The sequence below is a fragment of the Ips typographus genome, linkage group LG6, assembly GCF_016097725.1.
Source record: "Ips typographus isolate SLU linkage group LG6, UJ_Ityp_2.0, whole genome shotgun sequence".
NCBI lineage: Eukaryota > Metazoa > Arthropoda > Insecta > Coleoptera > Curculionidae > Ips > Ips typographus.
The window spans coordinates 8,367,708-8,392,507 of record NC_138427.1 but is presented as its reverse complement, the minus strand read 5'-3'; the positions used below and the strand labels follow the sequence as shown (position 1 = coordinate 8,392,507).

At 32.0% G+C, this 24,800-nt stretch overlaps 1 protein-coding gene across 2 annotated transcripts; it reads left to right on the top strand.

Moving 5' to 3' along the window:
* The first annotated feature begins 1,087 nt into the window (after positions 1–1,087).
* Positions 1,088–23,207, top strand: LOC145730563 (uncharacterized). 2 transcript variants are annotated; one of them, XM_081981817.1, is made up of 6 exons: positions 1,088–1,248; positions 17,091–17,206; positions 17,691–17,810; positions 21,549–21,686; positions 22,674–22,802; positions 22,946–23,207. In XM_081981817.1, the coding sequence occupies exons 2-6, from the start codon at positions 17,094–17,096 to the stop codon at positions 23,121–23,123; spliced, it is 678 nt and encodes a 225-aa protein (XP_081837943.1). In that variant the 5' UTR covers positions 1,088–1,248; positions 17,091–17,093; the 3' UTR covers positions 23,124–23,207. The 2 variants fall into 2 exon arrangements, with proteins under 2 accessions (XP_081837943.1, XP_081837944.1); XM_081981818.1 differs by lacking the exon at positions 22,674–22,802.
* The last annotated feature ends 1,593 nt before the right edge of the window (positions 23,208–24,800 follow it).

The following is a 24,800-nucleotide window of genomic DNA, read 5'->3' as shown; positions in this document are numbered from 1 at the left end:
TCAAATTAGACCATTTTTGCTGCATATGATAACATTAAGATTCTATAAATCATTTCCAATAACTATTATAGTGCTCATATTGAGAATATGTTGTCATATCTACACTACTTATATCTACTAAATTATAATATCACTTAACAATATAGTATTGTTCCATACTCTCGTTTTTCAGTTCCTATTAAGCTGGTACAGTAATTGTGTCTAATAAATAACTAATTGTATAGCAACTGATTTTTGGGCCACCCTGTATATATAACTTGATTATCTGAAAATGTGCAGCTAAACTTTTTTAAAAACAAACCCCTCAATTTTAAATGAATTTGTTTCAAAGGAACGACATTCTTGTAGACCATTAGGTATCCAAAAAACAAGTAATTTTAAGAATATTGTAGTCGTTTGGCTAAAACTTTCATTTAAAACGATTTTTTAAGAACAATATAATTTACAATAAATAAAAACCAATTTCTCTTTATGGGACTTGAAACTTAAAAATGGTTGGGTTGGTATAATTTTACAATTTCATTTTAGCAATAATATTTATTTGTTTTGCTCTATCTCAATTTAACTGTAGAGGTAATATTTGCCGGTTCAGTTACATCGTCTATTTTCGTTCTCCCAAAGCCATCAGTAACTGTTTGCTGTCACTGTAAAAACAAAAAGCAGTAATGAGAATCAGTTAATTCAGTTTTTACGTATGTAATCATCAATAATCCAATTTCACCCTTACTTCATTATGGTCCCAATCAACCTGAAGAAATTGAAGGGGTTTTTCTTTGCTTACATATGAAATTGATTTTCTCTTCTTGCATAGTACAAAATTGGCTTCCTGATTCCTTTGGTGACATATACTGATAGCCAAATGAGATCAAATTAAACGTGACAGTGAACTAATTAACTAATAAATCGCGTTTCAATCAACGGCCCATCATATTCTCCGCAATTATGTCACGCGGTGCGCAAAAAAATCACGTCATAAATCCAGAAAACGCGGAGGACACTGTGGGAATATGAGTTTGATATTAATACGTAGGTGCACTAAATGTTAAAATAACCTATTAACTATCCTAAAACCGAAATCGGTCTTCCTATTGGCGAAGAGGCGGTCCTCCGCGTTCTGCGGCACACGGTTTATATACTCCTCGACACCGCTTTGCCGTTCTGTGCTGTGCTCTTCTTCACTGCTAACCGACCTCCTGGTGCCAACAGGTGATCCAAGCCAGACAGTGTAACCAACGTTTTTCTCCAAAGGTAAGTTTCCAAAAGTTTCCCTACAAGTTTAGTTTAGTTTTAGTTTTTTTGATCGAATGGAAAAATATATTTATGCTGAATTTATTCTACACCATTTACACATGTAGTGTAGAAAATATCACTTAGATTTTAGAAAATATAAGTTGGATCTCAGAACTTAAAAATTGTATTTCAGTATCGTAAATTTGTTTTTACAAAGCGTTAGTTGTATTTCAGTTTAGTCACTTGTATTTCAGAAAAGGTCTGTTCGATATTAGAATAGTTATTTTAATTTCAGAATTTGTCACGTGTATTTTGGAAAAAGTTATTTCAATTTCAGAATTTTATTATGTTTCTGTCTGGTTATTAGTAATTTAATATCACTTACAGAAAAAAAACCGCCCATATGGATTATTAATTTATATAAAATATACAAAGAGCAAATTGTTCTCTATGTAGTAACAATTACAAATTACAAAGCGTCAACAAGAATAACTTTGTCAATGAATACAAAATTAACATCCGAATTGACATATCTTCATTTGCTAAAACTTTTAATATCTTTGTAGCAATGACAGCATAATTACCTTTCACTACAAAAATGTTAGTATGAAGATTTCTGATATACAACAATAATTTTCCAAATTACAAATAACCGTGTCAAAAATCCAACTGATCTTTTCTGAAATACAAGAAACTATTCTAAAATAAAATTTGCAATTTCTAAAATCAAAGTTATTATTCTAAAATTGAATGTACCGTTTCTGAAATACAAGTGATATTTCTAAAATCCATCACATGGTTTCTAAAATTCGAATAACGCTTTCTAAATTACATATGTAAATGGTGTAGATTTTCTTCATTAAAATTTTAGGTTTAAATACGTTAGTGCCAATAAATGTGCTGGCTGGAATACCTAATGAGAACAATAAATTAAACTATTCTTCTAAATTGTCAATACAAAATCTACAAAACAGAATTGATGCTTTTATTCCTTAAATTATATAAGTTTGTTTCACGTTTTACATATTTTATTTGACAGCTTAGTAAACTCTTTTATACTCAATGTAGCAAAAAAAGTATTCAACCCACAATATCTTTTTGTTTTACCATAAATATTGATTCTTCCCGTCTGTATCATACATTTTTTTAATACTTATACGGGGTTAAAATCAGCCAATTTTTCTATGACATATCCAAATTAATAACGTAGGTGTGCACGATAATAATTGTAATTTTTAAATTAAATAAATGCATGTAATTTACTACTGAAAATTTATTACAGCGTTATATTATCGTATTATACCTCTGATTAAAGATTTAACAAATAACACTATTTGCTCATAATATTTATATGTTTGTCAGACTAAAAGAACACTTTTTATATAAAACAATAATTATTATGTTCTGTTCACATTACATTTTGAACAGTTTGTATAAATTTCAATAATAAAGCAAAACGAAAAAGTTGTAGACCTACAAACTGAAGAAAAAAATCAAATGAAAAACATCTTCGTAAGGTTTATTCTTTGCAAACGCCAGTGAAGAGAGTTTTAATAATGGGAATAAATTAGTCAAAACGATTACCACTTTCAAAGTATTTTAGTTTCAATTGTTTCGATTGTAACAAATTGAGAATCGGTTAAATTCTTTAGATTCATGATGATCGGAACGTTTTCCTTTGTTTTATATTGCTGCTCTTTTGATTGCTTGTTTTTACTACAAAATTTAATACTTTAATTCTAATTTGTGCATATTGATAGTGCTTATATAGAAAATAATCGTTGCTTTATTTAGACACTGCTAACATTTTTAACAACAAATTGTAGGTTCCAAAATATGGAAAAAAATCGTTTCTTATTGTGTTCTATACTAATTTAAGCATGTAATTGAAAATTATTGAAAATTTATTTTTTGACAAGCGTTTTCGAAATCTTTATTGTTAGTGAAGGTTTAAAAATCATAACTTTAGTTAATATGAAATATATCAGTACAAATAACTGCAGCAAAGTCAGTTGTAAAAAGTTTGTAGTTTTATAAAGCTTCCTTTTTAGTACCATTATGAAGTTTTTTCTGATCGTACTAAAAATCCAAATATATTTAAAAGCTGAGGAAACTGATCGAAGGCATTTGGTCACCCTTAATTCGCTTTGTTTTAATGCCTTACAAAATTAATAATATTTTACTGAAAAGACTCTTTCTATAACTACTTTGACTTTTAATTATCATATTTTTACAACAACAATAACCTTTTGTTTCCTGATAAATAACTGAAAAGAGAAGTAGAAAACACATTAGTACTAACTAACTTTTCGTGGTGGTTTCTGAAGCTATTTTTATCATCTTTCGTTCTGTTTTTCGTGTTTTACGTTAATGTTTGTAAAAGACTTTTTGACATTAAGCACCATTTTGACACTAAGCAAACTGATATTTGTTCTTGAAACCACATAGACAACCTTATTATTTTAACGATTATTGACTCGTAACTAAGAGACAAAACGGAGAAGAACGAGCTGGTTTGAGTGTCTGCCAGGCGAATTCTTTGTTTAACTTTGATATTTGTGTTAACGTTGTAAGAGAGAACAAACGATAACGCACATGGCATGGAACAGAGTGTATAGGTAAAGCAAACATTATAAACGGGGAAAGGTATTATTGTCCGGGATAAGAGTCCAAGTTTATTAAACAACGATGAAGATAATATTTTTAGTTGATTGAAACTTCAGGATGTTAGATAAAAGATTGGAAGAAATCCAATGAAACTAACAACAAAACCTGAATTAAAAGAAAATATTTATCGATAAGGCCTGCAAACCCTGAAGCATTTTAATAATGCAAATAAGAGAGAGTATCGATGATATTTTTTCAGTTGAGCAGGATGAAAACAAATTGGACTTCATATTATTTTTCACTTACAAATAATGCCAGCATTATTATTTTAGCTGACTCAAAAGACTTTTCATTGTGTGGTTGTTATATTATAAAATATGCAATCCACGACTTTTGTGGCGGTTTCAATTCACAGTGGAGGAATAAAGTCGGCTCCTTCAATTTATCGGGAACAAAATGGCGGGAATTAAATTCCTAGTATTTCACTTTTCAGATTTAAATTTAATGAAAGAGTAAGAAGGAATCTGTTTGTTTCTTCTGACGTTGCGGTGGCAGTTAATGCCACTTTGCATACTTTAAGACGGACATTGTCTGTTAGAACCCTCCATCCTATTGAATAATATCCTCTTTTAAGGTTTTTTCATTGAAAATACGAGTTTTTGTTACGCACACAAACACTCATATGTAATCAATTATTAAACCAAAACAGACGGACCGCAAGTGATTTTGTAAATAAATTACAACCGTGTATACCTCAGTATTTTTGGGGTGTTGGACCGTAAAGGGAGGCAAAGTGAACTGACTGAATTTGCTCTTTGTACACCCGAACCTAAGGCACCTTTTAACGTAATTTCGTTACTTTATGTTTACGCGCCCGATTATATTTAATTAAAGCTCAGCTACACCTAAAAGCCTATGTTAGATTAAGTTTATACATCTATTTAAATCTCTACTGCCAGACATAACCAAATATTTGACCTACTTGAGTCAGGTTGGTAGTTGGTGGTCAAAAAACAGCTTTTAATATTAATGCTTCTTCATAATCAATCACAAATTAACGACAACTGTGATTTCGTGATTATTGAATGCACAAAAATTGCACTTTTGCATACTCTCAATGCCAAACACGTGTGCGTCGTACAGTAATATATTATGTGCACTGCAAGCAACCGAAGGAGAAAATTAGACAGTAGTATTGCTTTTCTTTATATTAAAAACCCAAACTGAAAAACAATTATTGTGTATTTTTCTTTAGTTGAATTAGATTTGGAGCTGCTCTGAAAATTACGTTTTTACTGCATAAAGCAGTTACCTAAAGATATTTTATGGAAATTGAATATCGTTATGAACTGACTTGAGTTTTACTTTTATTTCCAATATCGAAGTAGTTTTACCATAACAGTTTTATTGAATGTTTTAAATATTTATAGGATAGATATGTAGTGGTTGCTAACGTGTGATGAAACTTTCATATGCAAGGAGGAAAAAACCATCATGTTTCTAGTTTAGAAATGTGCCTGTTAACTTACTTTAACTAAACATATAGAAACATAACGTATAACCTGAAACTTTGTTATGCAGGCTAAATTCAACTTTATAGTGCTGAATGTCTTCTGAAATTATCAGACGTTAATAGAAAACACGTGTGCGTCATATTCTCATATATTATGTACAGTGCAACCAGTAAACTATTACGGTTCACTAAATTGGTTTTAATTCCTTCCTGAAAATGAAAAAACTACACAGGCAAACGTCATCTAAACCATTAAAACATGCAAATGTTTTATGGTAATTAAATATTGAAAGCTCGTTCTCGTTATGGAAACTATACAGATTCCATTAGCATTTACTGCTACCTCATATCGTAAATAGCCTTTAAACCAGACACCATTTATGTATCAGAAATTATGTTATTGACATTGATGCTCCCAACATTTCCAGTCGCATTTTATAGTTTTGTCTGAACTGAAATTTTAAAGTTCTATTACCGTACGAAAAGCGATGATTAAACTTCTTGTTAACCTTGCTAAGAGTCTGTAAATATTTTATAAACTCGACTTTTCAGCATGGAACAATGTTGGCCAATTAGAAAGCTTGATTCCCATCAGGTTTTTGCAATCCGCTCTTCCACACCGTAAAACTGTTTGTATATAATTTTGTTAAGGTAAAATATTACTGTTTCCAAATAAAAGTCCCCTGTGGGCAATATTTTCGGAATTCAATTCTCCACTTGTTTAGCCGATTGGGGGAGGACGTAAATTCAATCGTCTCGACACCCTCAAGTCGTACAACATCTTTGATAGAATTTGATTAGGGTTTCACCAACACCTGATTAACGAGTAACATTGAAGTATTCATTCTATTTTAGCGTCAGCCCCCATATCAGCTTTAAGGGGGTGGAAATTCGGTGTTTGCGATTAAATAGCAGTTCTAAAGTTTTAACGAGATCGAGACAAGTGCGCACCATTTTGAGCCTCACCAACTGTTTTAAACTGAACCCTAATGAGACTACGTGTTTTGCATAAGTAAGTCAACCTTTATGATCCTGTAACTTTAATTCTGACACTGAATAAGAAGTTTCGATTCACTGTAGAATGCTGACAGTTACAAGAAAGTGGCAACAATGCTTGTCTAATAGTAGCAAACTTAATTTGATGATAAAGTCTTGCTCATGTCCCACTTTCACTTTTTACTATTCTCTTCGAGCACTTAAACTTTAAACTTTAAACTAAAATATTAAACTCCTAATAAAGATTTGATATTACAGTTTTATGGCTATTGATGTGACCGTTTCGAGTTAAAAAGAAGTATGAACTCGTTAAAGGCACTGTCCTTGTCCTTATTGACCTCGATATATGAAACAATTTAAACTGAAAACATGACAAACTTGACATTTTATTTTAAAAGCAAATAAGGAAAATGTCTGCTTGAAAATGATAACCGTAATAAAAGTTTCGCTACCTTAATTAAAATCCCTGTAATATAATTTAGTGGGGCACAGTCCCATTAAAACCAATTAACGAGTCAGAGTGTAGGGGGTTTTTAGGTTCTGGAGTTAATTACCCGGATCAAGTGTAATGTTAAAATTCATCAGAAAGTTGTTTTCTAGTACGTACTCCTATAGGATACAGGTGGGAATTATTAATATTCCCTTTATACCATTATGCTAATTTTGCACAAGATCTAAGAGAACAGCTCTAATACACGACTAATTTAAATTCCAGTAAGCAAGTTTGTTGATCTTTTACATAATGCATCAAAGATCAATTTTCCTAGTCGTGCGTACAATCAAACGGGTTCAAACTAGTGCTAACCAAAAATCCTAATTAAAAATGAACTTAATGACACTAATTGAACTAGAATTTCCTTTGACCCACTTTGTGCGCGTAATTTCCTAATAATTAACGATCGGATTTGTGGTCTAGAATTGAGGTCTAAATTTTAAATGTAACAGTTCACAGTTCACTAATAACTATTGTGAAATGTTAATGAAACCAATTCCAATATCTGCGCTTGTAAATATGTAATTACAATGCAGCTGGAAAATCTGGGAAGTCGAAATTGATACGTTTCCATTACTGTGAAAACCGGACGTTCCAAAAACTTTTATTTCTGCTGTTTCCCCGTTTTTTTGTTGCTTTTATTGGGTTATTGTTCACTTAACGACTTTAGTTGCTAATTATTTTTACACATTACCGGTAATTGTTGAAAAAAAAGTTACATTTGCTCGAAAACCGGTAAAAGTATTGGTTTCAAATTTAACTTCCAATCTGAACATTTCCTACAAGTTTGAAATTTAACAATTTTTGTTTTTATTTAAACAAAACTATTTTTTATTCGAAAATAGTAGTAAATTTTATAAATAATTAATATTTTTAGTACTTTCACTTCAGAACAGCAATATTCCAAAGATAATTTCTATGGAAACCGCAATTGAACGCTACTCTTGGTCCATTCTGTCATTTTCTATAGAAATTATCTTAAAAATAAATTTATCCAGAGGAAAAAGTATCGGTCCTTAGACAGTTTTAACAAAAATGAATGACGGAATTTAGCTGCATTTGGTTGTTTGTAAAAGTAGGAAAAGTACCATGCAATTTTGACAGACTTTTGTTGTACTTAATGCTAAATACACCTGAAACAAAATTGATTAACAATTATCATGCAGGTTTCACATAAATGCAGAAAGCTGTAGGAGGAAAGTGACATTTGACCTAAAAAACCAGATATGATTAAGATTGAAATCGGCTTAAAAGTAATTCGTTTTCTTACGGGATTGCCGTTTTAACTCAGTTTGATGACAAGCCAGAATGGGTCTTATTGACGAACTATTTAGGTTCACTTTTACGAAGTTAGTTTTCTTAACCATAAGCTACCTGGAACAATAGTATACTATACAAAGGTTCTGGCAATTGAAAAAAGTCTTGGAATGTTTAGGATTTATGTGGAGAGCTCTGGCAATTTTTAAAAGGTTTCTAATTGAAAAGTCCTTAAAAATAATCTCTGGCATACATTACGTTGTATAAGTCATTTTGAAAACTCTGCATTTTTAATACCTCTTGGCAACCTTGCCAATTTAGCTGTAAATTTTGACTTTTTTTCTTCTTTTTGTATAGAGGGTTGCACGTACAACATGCACAACAATTTCCATATTTTTAGCTCTTTCAATTCTGTTTAAAGAAAAGTAGCTTTTGGGTCTCGTTAAACTTGCTATATCACTGTTAAAAAGACTAAACTATCATACATATATTATACATTCCCATACATTTTTGACATTACTTTTAGTAAGTAGAATTTATTATTAATTTTTAATCTTCAAACCGTTCCTCACACGCTCATTTTACAGATTAACTTTATAACATTTTGAAGTTGTGATGATTAACCAGATTAAAAACCTTTTATTATATCTAGAAAAGCAAACCAAGAGTGATTTCAGAAAATAAGTATTTTCTTAGATATCTTCAGAAATATCATTTTTCTGTTACACCATTTATTAACTAAACAAGTTCCATGGAATAAAATGGTAAAACACAACTCCTTGCAAAATAAACCACAAGAGTCTCCAAGCAGACTCAAATCGGACTACCTGCCTTCCTCTCTTTAAAAAAGCAACAAGTGCTGTTAAAATTCGAGTTTTCCCACGAGAATGAGGCAGGGATTTCCCGTAAGCGCACGAGCATATGAAATCCTTTGAGTCGAAATATGTGCGAGGTGTATGTAGATTCTTCGGACCGAAAGTTTATTGTAGGGAGGTTTAGATTAAAACCCAAATGTGTAATATTTATGAAGAAGTTGGTAAAACGTGTCTGACTTTTTCATAAAATTTTATGAGTTTGGAAAAATCATAAAAGCCACTATGCTGATTAGATGTTTGCTTTAAATCAATTCTACACATCAAATTATAGAATGAGTTATATAAATTTGTTATTAACTTAATTTGTTTTAAGTTTTTCCTATTGGTTATGCAAAAACTACCACAAAATTGGAATTACAATAATTAAATTGATGTAGATTTATCAGAACAAAATAATATTCAGTTATGCTTCAGAGCTTTGTTTGTTCGGATTTCAATTAGAGATAAATTTAAAAATCTTTATTTAGCTAGTTTTAATAACACAATAATATTAGCTCTATTATTCGGTTGTTGAAATAAACTGCTCAAAACGCTGACTAGAGGTATGGTTTTTTAACTATTCTTTTCATCACAAGATGTCTAGCGCAACATTACAAATAGTGTTCCTAGCTGTTCGCGATGGTTAGTTTGGCGACGAAAATCAAAGCCTGACATTTTCAGACATTCCTATTTGTGCTAAAGTACAATCCGAAATCCTCTTAGGCTGACAAATCCTCTTGAAATTGAAATCGGTGAAGTTCGCTCTGCATAAAGCACATTGGTGGCGTTCGCCCTTTCTTAAATAACACTTCTGAGATTTGATTTACGCAACAAGTTAGTATTCTTGGCAGGTACACCAAAGTGTGGTAAATTTGATGGTCGACGTGACGTTTTTACAAAAAATGGTAGGATTATGTTAGATGGAAGCTTAAACTAAAAAAAAATGCATTTAATTAACCTATTTACTATGTACAAACAGACAAAATGAACTGCTAGCAAAAGCAAATAATAAAGTTACATAGCGCCTTATTTCATTTTCAAGCAAGGATGTAATTTAGCTGCAACTACTAAAAGGATGGATCAGTTGTTCGTTTACTTGTAAATTACAAATCACTCCTCAAACAATCTGTAAAGTGATCTTTAATAACTTTACCTATCAAAGTGAAAAGCTTATCAATATTATGACGCACTTACTATTTCATTGACAACCTATGAGGTCAAAACTGTTACAATTTCTGCAACTCGTTAAAGTCAAAACAAGCATCAGGTAATTGAAAATCTTAAATTGCCTCGTTGATGGCCGTAAACTTTCCCGTATAGGATTAGTTTCAGTTCAAAGTAGCAGCTTTAACGCACTAAATAGAGTAATTACTTAAAGTGAACTTCCACTGCTTCATTCCTAGGAAGCTTAATTATCTATAATAATGCGTAGGTTAGTAGTAATGTAACCTAGTTGTTTCCAGACAAATATCTCTTTCCAAGGTATTAGAAAACTGGATTTTAAGTAGACAATGATGGATGGAGAGCAACAAGTTCCTAAAAAATTCAAATTTTTTCTTTAGCAACATCTTATCAAAGTGGTAAATCCAGTTTTTGAACAATAATGAGTTTGTACGTCCGACGTTACAAAATCCCAATTTATCATCCAGTTTTAAACTTTAAAAGAAATTTGATTGCTTTCCAATGCCTTCAACTTGGCAAAAGAAATAAATCCAAACCAGTCTGTTATGCGAGACAGTCGGTATCAGCAAAATAAGCAAACTCTAATTTCACACTGAACTACACAGTCAGAATGCCTTTACTGATCCTAATCCTCTAGGAAATCAGACTTGGTCTTCCTTAAAAATTATTTTCTAAAAATGTGCAAGGACTGAATTGTACATACGCCAGGCTTGATGTTGGTTGACATGGCAGGCTACAACTTTTCGTCGCATCCGGCCTGTTATAGTGAAACCGAGCATCAGATAAACCGCTTAACTTCCCCTACACGGTTTGGTCGCTTTTAGTGCCTTGTTTGAACAGAACTCTATAATGTAATATAATTTTCTTTTTATTATACATGCACATTGTCCAAACACTCTGAGACAGATTATGTTTATGTAATTGTCAAAATTTGGGATTACAAGGAAAAACATTATTTAAAATATGCTAGAAACTCAAAAAACAAGTGTAAGTCATATACCGAACAGTGATGAATAATAATAGCTCAATGTTTATGTAAATTATGTTAATGTATATAAAACAGTGGATAGATCAAACATATATTTCATCTTTAAAACTTCCATTTCAATCAATTAAGATATTTGGTTAAATGAAGGCAATTTGGAGTTCAATCTTATGCCGTTTTAACATTTAAAAAAATCCGATTAGTTCCGGAAATATCTGAAAAAATATGAATTATTGGAAAAACGTTTTAATTTTATTGTAAGCTTATTTGATGTAAGCTTTAAAACCTGACATCGTCACATTTGAAATCCAACGTTTCGGTTTTTGTCAGCCATCATCAACTTAATTTTTTTAAGGCAGATTTTGAAAGTGTTTTTTTTTTCTGATTTAAATGACGTGCAACACATGAATAATCTTTTGAATTTTAGGTTAAAATTTACTGAATTATTAATTAGGGATGTTGATTGCTCTTACACAAAACGCATGTTGTTAAATTTAATACAGTAAAGTGTGAAAAGTAAAATAAATAAAATAGGTGATACCTACTTTTTAGTTTTATATCCAATAAAAGAGTTTCTTAAATCGAAAATTGCCAAGAAAGTATTTTCGAAGATTTTTTAACTAAAACTTTAGAAACTTTACAAACACAGTTTAGTTGTTTAGTTACATACAATTTCCGATGTTTTCATGGAAATCAATGGATTTCATTAAATTTGAAATTTATACAGAATTTATATTTAAAACATGTATGACTATATACTCTCTGTATCACCTATTTCATTTATTTTACTACTTTTGACATTTTACAGCATACATACTAATGTAATAAATTTAACAACATGCGTTTTGTGTAAGAGCTTTCATCATCACTAATTAATAATTCAGCAAATTCTAACCTAAAATTCAAACGACTAATCAAGTGTTGCACGTCATTTAAATCAGAAAAAAAAACATTTCTGTTTTAAAAAGCACAGGGTCGCATTTAAAAAAATTAAATTGATGATGACTGGCAAAAACGCCTCACGATCAACGATTTCAAATGTGACAATATCAGGTTTAAGAGGAAAAAAAGTTGCAATGACAAAGTGTCAATAAATTTAAATTATCTCATCAAATAAGCTTACAAATACAAACGTTTTTGCGAAATTTTGTATCGCATTTTTCTAAATGTTAAAACGGCATAAGATTGAATTCCAATTTCCGCAACTTTGCCTCTATTTAACCAAACCTGTATCTTAGACACGAACCACACTTTGTGGCACTTCGTATATCTTAACTCAGCTCAATATTCTTCATCATTTCTGCAGTTGGATGTGGCATTTAGTGTAGTGTAAGCTTTAGTATAGACCATAATCATTATTCAACTTATATCTAGATTTATCAAACTATACCAAATGACGGAAATGATGGTTATGATGCCATTTATAGTAAGAAAGAGTATTGGACATTTTGTTTGCAATGTATACCGGAAATTTTAAGTATTAAGTACAGTTTACAATCAAAGCTTATGTCAAATTTAACTCTCGTAGGTATAAACTGAAAAGTTATTTAAAAGCGCTTTAATTATTGGTAGTTAACTTTTATGAACTACATTAAACAAAAATAATACTGGCAACTTATTGTTATGTTTTAGTTAGAGGCAGAGGCTCAAAAAATTAAAAATTAACGACTTTTAATAAAGCTAAAATTCAGTGAAATAGGAAATTATTGTAAACTTTTTCAATGGATATTGATTGAAATAAACAGAAAACAGGGTTGTACATGAAACAATTGTTGGCTTATATTAATGGAATCATTTAGAGGTTTTGCTAAAAGAATAATAATTAAGAAGCATTTTTAAATAAATGTGTGGTTTGTTAATATGATAAATCAAGAAAACGTTGTTTGATTAGCAAAAACTTTATAGTTGAAAGCATTGTAAATATACATTTCGAGTGATTTCACTATTGTAAACCGAAGCTTTGCTTATTTTGGCATTTTAAGCCTTTTACTAATCAAATATTCACAGAGCATCGGCTTTTGTCATAAATAAACAACGATATCGATTCTCACGTCGAACCGATATTATAAAAAGCCCTTCACTAAACACTCCAACAGCTGTAACAACAAACTGCAATTTAAAATGAAATTACCAAACTTTCAAACTCCGGATTAAGTTCCATTCATTGAGGTTCAATCTACCTCCCTCGTATAATCGGGGATTTTTTTGTTCAAAACCGAGACGGTATTTACGTCCGTTGAATACGTGCAAAAGTAAATTCTTAAGTCACTTTTGTACCGGAATATGTTTTAACGCGATTCCGAATAAAAATGGGGTGGACTTTCAAAGGGAATTCGCATTGAAGGGAGAACGCTATTTCCGACGGTCGTGTTTCCTAAAGGAGGACGGCATCTAAACAATGTTTTGTTGTTTTCGTGAAAGTAAACGGTTTCTAAAATATCTAGGTTAGGAATGAACATGAATTCCAAGTACGTTTAATAATGGATTCTCTCAGATCCCAGGCTAAAGATGATTGTGTAGTTGTGTAATACTTAATTTTCGTTGTGGGTAACCTAAGAAGCATAATTATCATTTCTCATTATACTGAATATTAGTATATCAAGATTAACCCCCAATGGAAATTTCACGCATCCAATAACCCAGCTACCTTAACACCAGTGAATAATATATTCATCGAAAAGAAAACAAACTCAGCGCAGTAAAACCCGCTGAACTTTCTATTTACCTAAAATATTAGGTGGTGTAAAGGTGCTTTACATAAATTAAAAAGGGTTTGCATCTGAAAGCACCAGTTTCCAAATGGCTGTACATAAAGGGCGCGGGCAGGTTGGCAAATTGGTTTCTGATTAACGAGCCAAAATCTGACAGCAAAGATTACACAAATATGGATATAAAAATTTATTTTAACCATTTAGCTTTCCGAAGAAATTTACAGCCCAAGAATGTTTAATTGTAATTTAAGTTTTATATAAAAGATAAACGGTTTTTCGTACCGAAAATTAACCGCTTGCTAAATTTAATAGGTTAGTCAAACTCCACTAAAGCTTATCTACACACCGAGAACTCAAATTGGACATTAGTTTTGTTTAAATATTAACTTTGCTTTTAATATTAGTTTGAATGTAATAAGAAATACAATGTGCACCATCTTTAAATTAAAATGAAAAAAATAAATAACATTATTCAAAACATAAGGTCATATTTGGCAACTTTGTAGGCTAGTTACTAGACACCGCCCAAAAAAAAATACATTAAACAGTTTAACGGTATTTTTTCTTAAGGTTTGTCTTCTTATACAGCTTCTCTAAGCTTCCAGTAACCTCAAACAAGCTCATTCAAGAGAGTGAAACGATTTTGGTTGACCTTTAAACAAATATAAGATGTAAAAAGTTCAATTTACAAGGTTTAAGGCACTTGAAAACAATTTCTTCTTTTTTAAGCAAATTTTATATCTCTTAAGCTTTGGGGAACTTTAGATAATCTGCTTTTAGTTTTAAAAGCTTCCAGTTATCTAACCTACCACCACCTGGCAAAAACCAGCTTTTCTTGGTACTTAGACGTCTTCTTCCAAGAAATAAAAGGTCTTCAAAATATTTCAATTTTTAAACAATTCTGCCAAACAATTTTAAAGCAATATTCATTTACTTATTCACATTATATTGCAACCAGTCAAAAATTTTTAGAAGTAATTACTTAACCAGTATAAGGTTCCAAGTAACAAGTGTTTGCCAGATTTTATACCTGCAGTTTCAAAAATCCATTTAGCCAAAAACACCCTAAGTTTACCCTTCATACTAAAATCTAACGGTTATAACAAAATTTTATAGACGAAAAAGTATCCAATCTTTATAAAGCACACCTAAGAAACGTCAGAAAAAAATTTGCGGAAAATTAAGCAATTTCTCTTTGCACTCTGAATATAACTTTTTCTTAGTCTTACAATGTATCTATAGAGTGATTGAGGACGTGAGTTTTCAAACTTATTTCGGTCTGGCTTTAAAGCTCTGTCTGCAGGGAGTTTCAGAATACGTATTACAAACTTGTAGGCCATGTAGAAAATACAAAAATTAACAGAAAATTTTAGTTAGGCAAATGTCGTTAGAGCTTTAATTTTCGAGATACAGAGAATATTAAAGTTTTGCGAAAAAAATTTACTTTATTTACTATAAACTACACAGTTGATGCTGATTGAAGGCAAACTGCAGATGAATAGATGTTAATTACAAGACATAATTGTGTCTAACTTTGATCAATGCCAAATTGATATTTTCCTTTATGTTTAATTTAGCGAATTGTGTTGTTATATTGTCAGATAAGTTGGAAACCGTGCGTTCCACGACGAAAACATAAGAACTTTTTTCTTTTTGCAAAATTGGCATTAAACTAAATACCGTGTATGTTTGTGCATAAAAGGACGTATTTTGTAACACCCTGTATATCCAAAACGTATGTAGAAAACGCTCTTTCATTAAAGTTGATGGTGGAATCTAGAGTTGTCGTGTTCCGATCAAGATTTGTCAAATTTCAGTGTTTTTTCTCCTCAATTGAAATTCTAGAAGCACTAAGACACTTGAAAGGTTATATTGGCGTAACCTTTTTTTTAAATATTTCCGTTTGAGATTCAAGCAATCCGGATTTGCTTTGATAAAAAGGAATGTTGTTTCAGTGAAGGTTCAGGAATTCAGGGAGAGTTTCTCTAGAGAGATAATGCCTATACCGTTTCCGATAAATTTGCTAGTGAATTACCGATTCACTGAAACCATTTTCGGGTGTTTTTTATTGTCCTTTTATCGGTCTGTTTAATACAGCAGCTGTTGAATTATTGCCGAACGATAACGCAAAATCACTATTCTCTACTGGAAACGATTCAATGAAATATTTCTGCATTTATAGAACGTCAAACACTTATTTTATCTTCCAGGACCATAATGTTAAATTCCATTACCGTACGCTTAAACAAATACACAGTAAACCAATAGGTTTTTTTTGCTGTCCAGGCTGTACGTTGTATTTGTCCGTAGTCCGTTGTACACGCGTCCGACAGGACATTACCATAAAATATCATGTAAACAAATTGCGGCCACTTCATACAAATTGCCTTGTATTTATGCGTTTGATATGTAAATTGGTATTTGAACATTATAATTTGATTAGTAATAGTGCCATTTACCGAAATATGTCGTTGTATTGTGCAGTTCAGTATAACAGAATTAGATCCCCTAGGAGTTGCCGATGCAGGAAAACGTTTAAAGTTTGTTACATTCTATACTTTTCCAGCAGGCTGCAAAGTGGCTGTAAATACTTTATTCGGTACGTTTTCTTCTTCTGAATGACTACTAGTAAATGCACTTTTGGCCTAAGTGTGTAATTAAATATATTTTTTTATATTAGCTTAATTGGAACTTAATTATTGTCAAATATGTAAAATTTTCTTTGTAAAGTAACACCCACCGATAGAACCCAAATGATTTGAGAAAGCCCGTTTTAATTAACTCTCGTTTCCCAAACAATGTGTAATTGAAACTTTCCAACCCTTCGGAGTTTTGAATATGTTTGTTTTGGCAAGTTTTATTTATGTTTTATATTATTTTTAATATTTTTATTTATTTTTATAATTTTGGTCAAAGGTTTGAATTAATTTAGAAAGTTCGTTTTAAGCTAATAACGACGTTTAATAAAACATAACTATATAATGCACTGATCCTGTTTAAACAGACACTTTGAAGCAACATCCTCTTGCTATTTTAAAGGTTTAACGTCAAATGTAAACCACGTCATCCATTTTTGATAGGGATATATGCACGGTCGATTATCTGCGGCTTTAAATCACGACAGTTCAAAATTGCACATATTTTACCTTTAAAAGATGTTGTAATAGGGTGGTTTTAAATTGGTTTTGTCTGCATTGATACCATAAAATATTACGTTTTAGTATAACTTTTTCTTTTGAATTAAGATAAACGATTGTTGCAGATAATGAAGTCCTCGCAATCAAGCAACAGCAACTGCGGCTCCTTAATAATGACGGCATTAGCGGTTTTCTTGGTTCTGGAATTAACCGCAACTTTTGCTGCTGCATATCCTCCTAGGTAAGATCGATTCACACTCAAAAAGTAAGAAATTCAATTACTCTCTATTGTTTGCATTTATTGAAAATTTCATCAAAACAAAGACCACGAAATTGCCTCTGGATGAGTTTTCATTGAGAGAGCGAACAAGGCGTTAAATAGCTTATTTTCTTTCTTTGGTCGTTGATGGAAATTTTTGCCTTGGTGTTTACTAAACAAAAATAATATAAACGTGCCCTCCATTTTTATAAGCATGCAAGTTACGACCGTCAGAGGTAAGCACGTAAGTTTTATACGCTTACGTCCCCCAGGTACGTCAACATAATTTCTTCGTCACGGTCAGAAAGTTTTGTTAATCTAGTTCCGTTTAAGTTACCAGGAAGCTAAAAACTAATTAAACCTCATATTAGCCGAACATCTAAAGTTCTCAACTCAAACGCAGTTTGATTTAAACTACTTAATCATGCATCAGTTTAAATTAAATTATTTTCTTGACACTTTTTAGTTACTCGGCGTACTACAATTCTCCAATCGGATTGGAAGAACCTAATCCCAACTACATCAATCTGCAACAAGCCATCGAGAGGATAAGGCAAGCTTTCATTCAAAACAACGAATTGGAAAAGTAAGTTTCTTGTTAGTTTTACTTGTAGATTGCACCAGTTTAATTATTTGTTGTTTGTTTAACGTAGTTTTGTCTTAGACACTGTTTGTTCCATCATTGTTTGTCAAACAAACTTTTAATTTAAAATAATGTATGACAAATTCTCATCAAAATCACAAATCGGATAAGTTTTACACGTCAGATTTTTAACTTTTTTGGTCTTACAGTAACTGTTTCATACTTGTTAAAATTTAGTTACTTCTGTTGTCTCATTTATTGAATATTTTCAATATCAGCATTTTAATTTTGATCCTTATTTTGCCTGAAACTGATTTATGGTAGGTACATAAAAGCCTGTTTTTTCACAGTTGGTAAATGAATAAGAATTGTCGCAATTTAGATGAAAACGTCCGGTTCACATCAAGTTTTCCTCAAAGGCCGTACTTTTTTCCTTTGTTCGTTTATTTGGTGGCGTCAAATTACGAATTTAATAAAACACTCGTTCTTTCCAAGCTTTTTTAAAAAATTTTTATGTATTCTGTACACTCCGAAAAAAAAATAACTAAAAATATCATTACGAATAAACTTCAGTGCAACAAAAATTAAAATTTACTACTAGGTTGAAACAACATTTTTTAGGAGTGTAGTTTTGAATTTGGGGCACTCTGTAACTCGGTTATTTTTGGGAGTTCAGGAAGTTTGAACCACTCAAATTAACCGTCTTGAGCTCCTTTTTCCAGTGGTGTTGAGAAAAAAATTCTATCTGAAAAATTGCGTACTGGGTGACCAAAAACAGTCCATCATGCACACTCTGTATACTAGAAGCAAAAACGGTCTTGCAAACTTACTGTGTTGGTTAAAAAGTTGATTAGAAACATTTTTGGTCTCCTGCAATTTTTTTGTAACTTTCACCGTTTTCGAAAAACGATCCTGCAAATTTTGGGTGTTGGGTTAAGGAGTTGATTAGCAATATGTTTGGTCTCTTTCAATTTTTATGTAATTTACACCGTTTTAGAGTTATTTAGCAAAAACTAGTTTGATGCAACAAATTTTCAAATCAGTTTAAATTGTGGTTTGAAATTTGAACATGGTTTCAAGGACAGTCGGGTACAAAATTGACTATAAAACCCACTTGAAGTAAGAAAATAATAGTTTTAAGCACATTTTTGGAATTCTCGTTAAATTTCCTATTCGATAACCTGAAAAAACACTACAAAATTTGATAGACAGCGAAAAATACGGTGAAGAATTTACGATCTGCCACAAAACGATCTGCTGTTGCTTTAGCCAGCATTCATGATTTTGACTACCCTGTACATGTAGTTTCTTTCGACCTACAAACTAAATTCTAATAGAAAAACTAGAAATTATAGCAGCACTTAAAGTAAGCAAGTTGGTACCAGACTAATTGTGTTTTTTTCCTTAATTAGTTGAGCTAGGTTGTGCTTCCTGACCGCTAAAGTACATTATTCAACCACTGGTTTTTACTCTGAAAAACTCTATTACAAATGACCATTCCCTAAAACAACAAGACTTTTCCCCCTATTAAAGGTATACAAAATTCAGGAACAATGTATTATGAGTGTAAAAAAAGAAGAAACATTTACAACCTCAGAAATTATGTAATATGTTTACCATCCCAGCAACACAATAGGCTTTGTTTATTGCTCTAAATCGCAGAAAGCACGCTCAGAGCGTGCCTATGCCGTTTAATGAATAATTAACTCCAACACATTCTCATCCTTTTTCAAGTTCTAAGAATCATGAAATCTAATAAATCCAGATCATCAATTTCGATAAGAATTTAGATTAGTATTATACTAAACTAAATAGCCCAACAAGGTATTTATCACAATTGTTCAGGGAGGGGAACTTTAGCTAAGTTTAGAACTTTGGAAATGGATCTGGTAAGTTGGTGGATACAACGTCAACTTGGTAATGTGTGCAATGCTATTGAAATGTGACGTTCTAGGTCAACAAAAAGCAATTTAAATTTAAAATAGTTTTGCATACTAGATAGCCCAATACATCATTTTGTTTGGTTATTAATGCTGGGAGGATTTTAATAAAACATGAAAAACTGACACCTAATTCCCTGCGGTAGTAATGGAAACCTGCATCAAGATTTAAGCGAAATCAATCCAGGAAATATGAGTTTTATAGTGCGTTATGATTTTCTGCATGATGGAGTCTTAAATTGGAAGATTTAAGGGCTCGAAATATATTGTGGATAGCCAAACATTTTTTCCTTTCACTTTTTGAAACCGCTATTTACTTTAAAATGTTCTGTTCTCTTTGCTAAACAACTGTTCCATAGTATTTCATGTAAATAGGATGTCCACAATGTTAACGCAACCTGAATTTATTTACCCTACTCTAATTCAAGCTAAATTGATTCAGAACAGTTCTATTCCCAAATATTAGCTGAATCTCGATCAGATAATGGAATTACCTCTGTTGTAAGCTTTTTTGGGTTTCCACCATCAGCCTGATGGTGGTTATTTATATTTAATTACCTTTGTCTGATTAATCTTCTCGAGCAAACAATTCGACAAAAAGACGGTTAATCTTTAATTTGCAAACTTCTACTTAAAAGTCTTTGGTAGAAGTCCATTGTTTATTATTTGAAGTGTTTATGAGAAACTGCCTTTCATTCATTCCGTTTGTGTTCAGTTCTGATCCGCGTACTAATTATGGTCTTTGTTGTTAGCTTGTGTTTTCTAATTAAATGTAAATTTAAGCTGCCAGACCATTTAAATTTCTCTTATTTTATATTAGAAATAGCATTTTTATTTGATGTTCAATTATTGTCTGTTTCATTTCAACCCAAATAATTCATCAGGAAAATTCTGAAATCCATAACGAACTGGTTGTATGTAATATTTGTTTTTTTAAAGCAAAAAAAGCCACAATCACACAAAATTTACAGAATGTCCATTAAAATCATCTCTGGTGTGTGTGCTAAAAACTAAATTCAATATTTACTCCCAATGGCAAAATTCATAAAGATTTCGGTATTTAAATAAATGTCCACTTTTATTATCCACGTGAGTATAAAAATGGCTCGTAATTGCCCTAGGGCGCTTTTTACCTTTACGTTCGGTCCCGTGCCCAGGCAATAATGTTCGGCTCTTTAAAATTGTATTTTACTTGAAAGGATGCCTTGGTGAAGTTTTATTACTCCTCTATTGTAGCTGGCAACTGTATTTCTTATTAGATCAGAGCCGGTTTCTCTTATGCTATAAGTTTGGTAATAGTATAGCAGGGATTGAATAGGCAACTTTTAACTTTAGTGAAAAGTTTCTGGACTAATAACTGTAGCAGATCAGCATTCTATATAATCAGAACAAAAGTTTAATTTAATAAAGCGAGCGACATTGTTGTAAACGATCTGTCCAGCAGTTTTGCGACCGCTTGTCTGGACAAAAACTAAAATAATTGTGGTCAGTGTGTTTGTCCTGCTGTTAACCGGCCAAAACGGCTTTTACGTGTGCCATGTGTACGTTTTGTGGAATTTGTGGTCAGCGTTAAGGTACGATTCAACCAATCATGTTTGTAATTTATGGTATACAGGGACCTCAAATGTTTTTTCATCAACAATTAAGGTCACCATCCCATTGCGGGTAGCCCTCTCGATCTCCTATTTGCACACGCATAATTTCCCATTTGAGGTCCTATATACAGACGCTAAATATAATCTGGATATACAATTAACGTCTGGATACGCAATTAACAATCAAACACTCTCATATTTTCCAGCTGGAACGATATTGACCAAGCCATATCCGATTTGCTCGAAATGAGCAGGAGAGCGTTCGATGTATGGATTCAGAGTTACGGAGAACAGTTAAAGTCAATGGTTATGAGCGAAAAAGGAAAATTGCAGATTAATAAAAGGTAAAGGTTGCAATCAGGTTATACAGGATGTTCGGAAATTAATGTGTTAAAATTTGAACGTTGATAGATAGCTCCAAAATGAGATTGTATTGCATAAATGGTTTTATGAATGTCATTCCAGACAAAACAGAGGAGTTTAGTAGGATAACTATAGGAAGGATTATTGCTGCTTTTTATGAAATTCAAAAAATGCTAAAAAAACTACACATTTTAGGTCATTTAAACAAACACTTATAGTCCAAACACAACGTAAATGCGTACTTTCGTTTATTAGCAAAAAAAACGTTTTGGGGTAGATTTACCAACCCCCAAATTTTAGCACAATACTTTTGGAACACCCTGTAAAGTAAGAGTGGTTTTGATAAGTTGGTGAATGCACTATAATGGTCAGTCCCCCTGTATATAATAAATGACATTTTATTTTTGCGACATGTTTTCATTGTCATAATTCTATTATCAGGATTTGCTGTTGCTCTATGGCATATTCATTATGAGCCACTCACAACACATCAACATACAGAGTGTTGTAATAAAAATAGTAGGACCTTTTTAACTTTTTTTTTACAAAAAGTAAACTTAGATTTGTTGTTTTAATTAGAACACCTCGTATAATTTTATACTTACAATTTAAAAAATCGAAAGCAGCATAAATAAAATATAGCATGTATAGCATTCAGCTCAAAGTTTTCATTCTTTTTGATCTAAAATATTTTGACCTTTTTAACTGTGATAGAATCACATTAATTTGACAATAATTACATTTCTTCATACCAGTCCTAATCGAATTAGATTAAAAATTTAAACAAAATGTCTTACGTTTTACTATGTATAATAAACTTTGCCTTTTAGGAAAAACACATGCTAAAATGATATTTTAGTAACTAAAACTTACATAGGACTGTTCCAATTTGACTTGCATTCATCATTTTGTTAAAACTAACCATATATCATCAGCATTTTCAAAATTAGAAGAAAACATTGGGTTAGGTCAAAAATAGCCGAAGTCCAGGGTAGCGAAATAGACACTTTCGCTTTGGACGATTTTGGAAAAAGAAGCCAAACTATCGATTTTGGTATAGGACGAGATCATACCATCAAAATGGAACAACTACTACGGTACATGCTACAAAAAGGATAAGTTGTCGTGGCATAATTCTATTCTATTCAGCTTTATATGTGAAATAAACCATAGATCGAATCACTTTTCAGTTGACTTTATTTTCGTCATCGCACCACGTGTTTTCTGTTGATTTTTTTAGCTCGGTCAGTCCAACCCCCTCCGAAACGATCGAGGTGCGAAAGAGGAAACGAGCCCTGGCAAATTGCTCCCAATTCCTATCCAAAACAACGTTGGATTTTGGAACGAGACAAACGGACGCTGGCAGTATAGAAAATTGCCTAATGACTTTAAGGACCGAACTGCAACGGCTTGGATAATAAGAGGATAGGTGGACTTATCGGCTTTTGCTCAAATGTAGATTAACCCAGGCTCAATTTAGACAAATAAAACAGTGTTTTCAATTTTATTGAGCTTTATTTGACACAATCCTTCCAAGGGTCACTAAGTAGTGGAAAATTTTCATTAAAAATTATTAAAACTCCAAAACAGCAGTTTCAATTTAATAGCATTTGAATACATCATTCCTTTTTTTCTCTTGTCGATTTAACAGCTCAATTTATCAAATCAACGTTGTTTTCTGGAATTGACTGAATATACACTAACCATTTTTTGATGATTCAGTTATTGTGCAGTGTACTAATTGTATTTTTTTCAGCCTATTTATGAGGCTCCAGTAATTGTGCAGTTAGTAAAGTTTTGCACCTAACTTCAAAGAAATCATTGTGATTCAGCTGAAGTTGGTTTAGCCAAAATTACCTAAATTAAATAAAACTTTCCAACAAGTAAAATGCACGCATTAACACGATTTTGACTCCAATCTGGGGAAAAACGATCACGTTTCAAAAAGTCTTACAAAAGTCTGTTTTCTAATAGATTTGGTTATTTGGTTTACAGCATAAACCAAGTCTTCATGTTATATGATAATACTTTACATTTACATTACTTAGTGAAGTTGAAAATAGTTATAACTTTTTTCATTCCATTCAAGCAAGCAATTTCTTCATACCATAAATTATGCTCTAAACATTTCTAATGTTATCAACTTATTCAGACATCTGCCTATAATAAGTCAAAGTTTTTGGATACTCTCAAACCTCTTAAACACTTCTTAATCTTTCTATTTTAGCACCAAACGCAGTGGCGTAGATTTCGGTTTCGGACGAGGTTATTCTGGAAACATGGCTATAAACCACTTGTTGGGTTTAGCGGCTGCCCTTAGAGGACCACCAAATGAACCGGAATACACTAAATATCAATCCAAAGTTAAAGCATAATTTTCTCGATTAACAATTTCTCAAATTGAATATTTTTTTAATATAGAAACTTTGAATTCTCAACTTGCATGCTGTGTTGTATTTTTAAGATATTGATGTAATGGTTGCATGGTTTGAATTGTTTATCGTTAATTGTTAGAATGCAATAAACAGGCGAAAAACATTCGTGTGAGTTTTTTTTGCATGTTCCACCCTTCAGAGAGTTCGGAATGGTTTCCAATTATTTTTATCTAGTGCCCGATGTTTTCTCCCTATCTATGACACTTATGGCACTGTCTGGTGTGGTCGTTCAATTGCTACCTACTTTAGGGTTTTCTCTAAATTGCCACCCCGACATTTTCAGCTTCGTTTTATGTAAAACAGACAGTCAATGCGACTTTTTTGTTTATATTGCGGATTACCCTTTTATTCTAGTCGTAGCTCTATAGGCTTTCACTGTAAAGGATATTGCGGCAGCGAGTAATCGATTCGTTGTGACGACTATAGACGCAATACGAAGCTCAAATTTGCAGCTGTGAAAGAATTCAGAAAATTGAAGTTTTATGTATTTCAGCTCAAAACGAGGCATCGACTTGGGATTGGGAAGAGGATTTTCTGGATCGCAAGCTGCCAAACACTTGATGGGGTTGGCTGCAGCCAACTTTGCCGGAGGACCAGGAAGAAGACGCCGAAGTGATGATTCCGCTTAAGAAGCCGAAACTTTCAAACACTATTCGGACC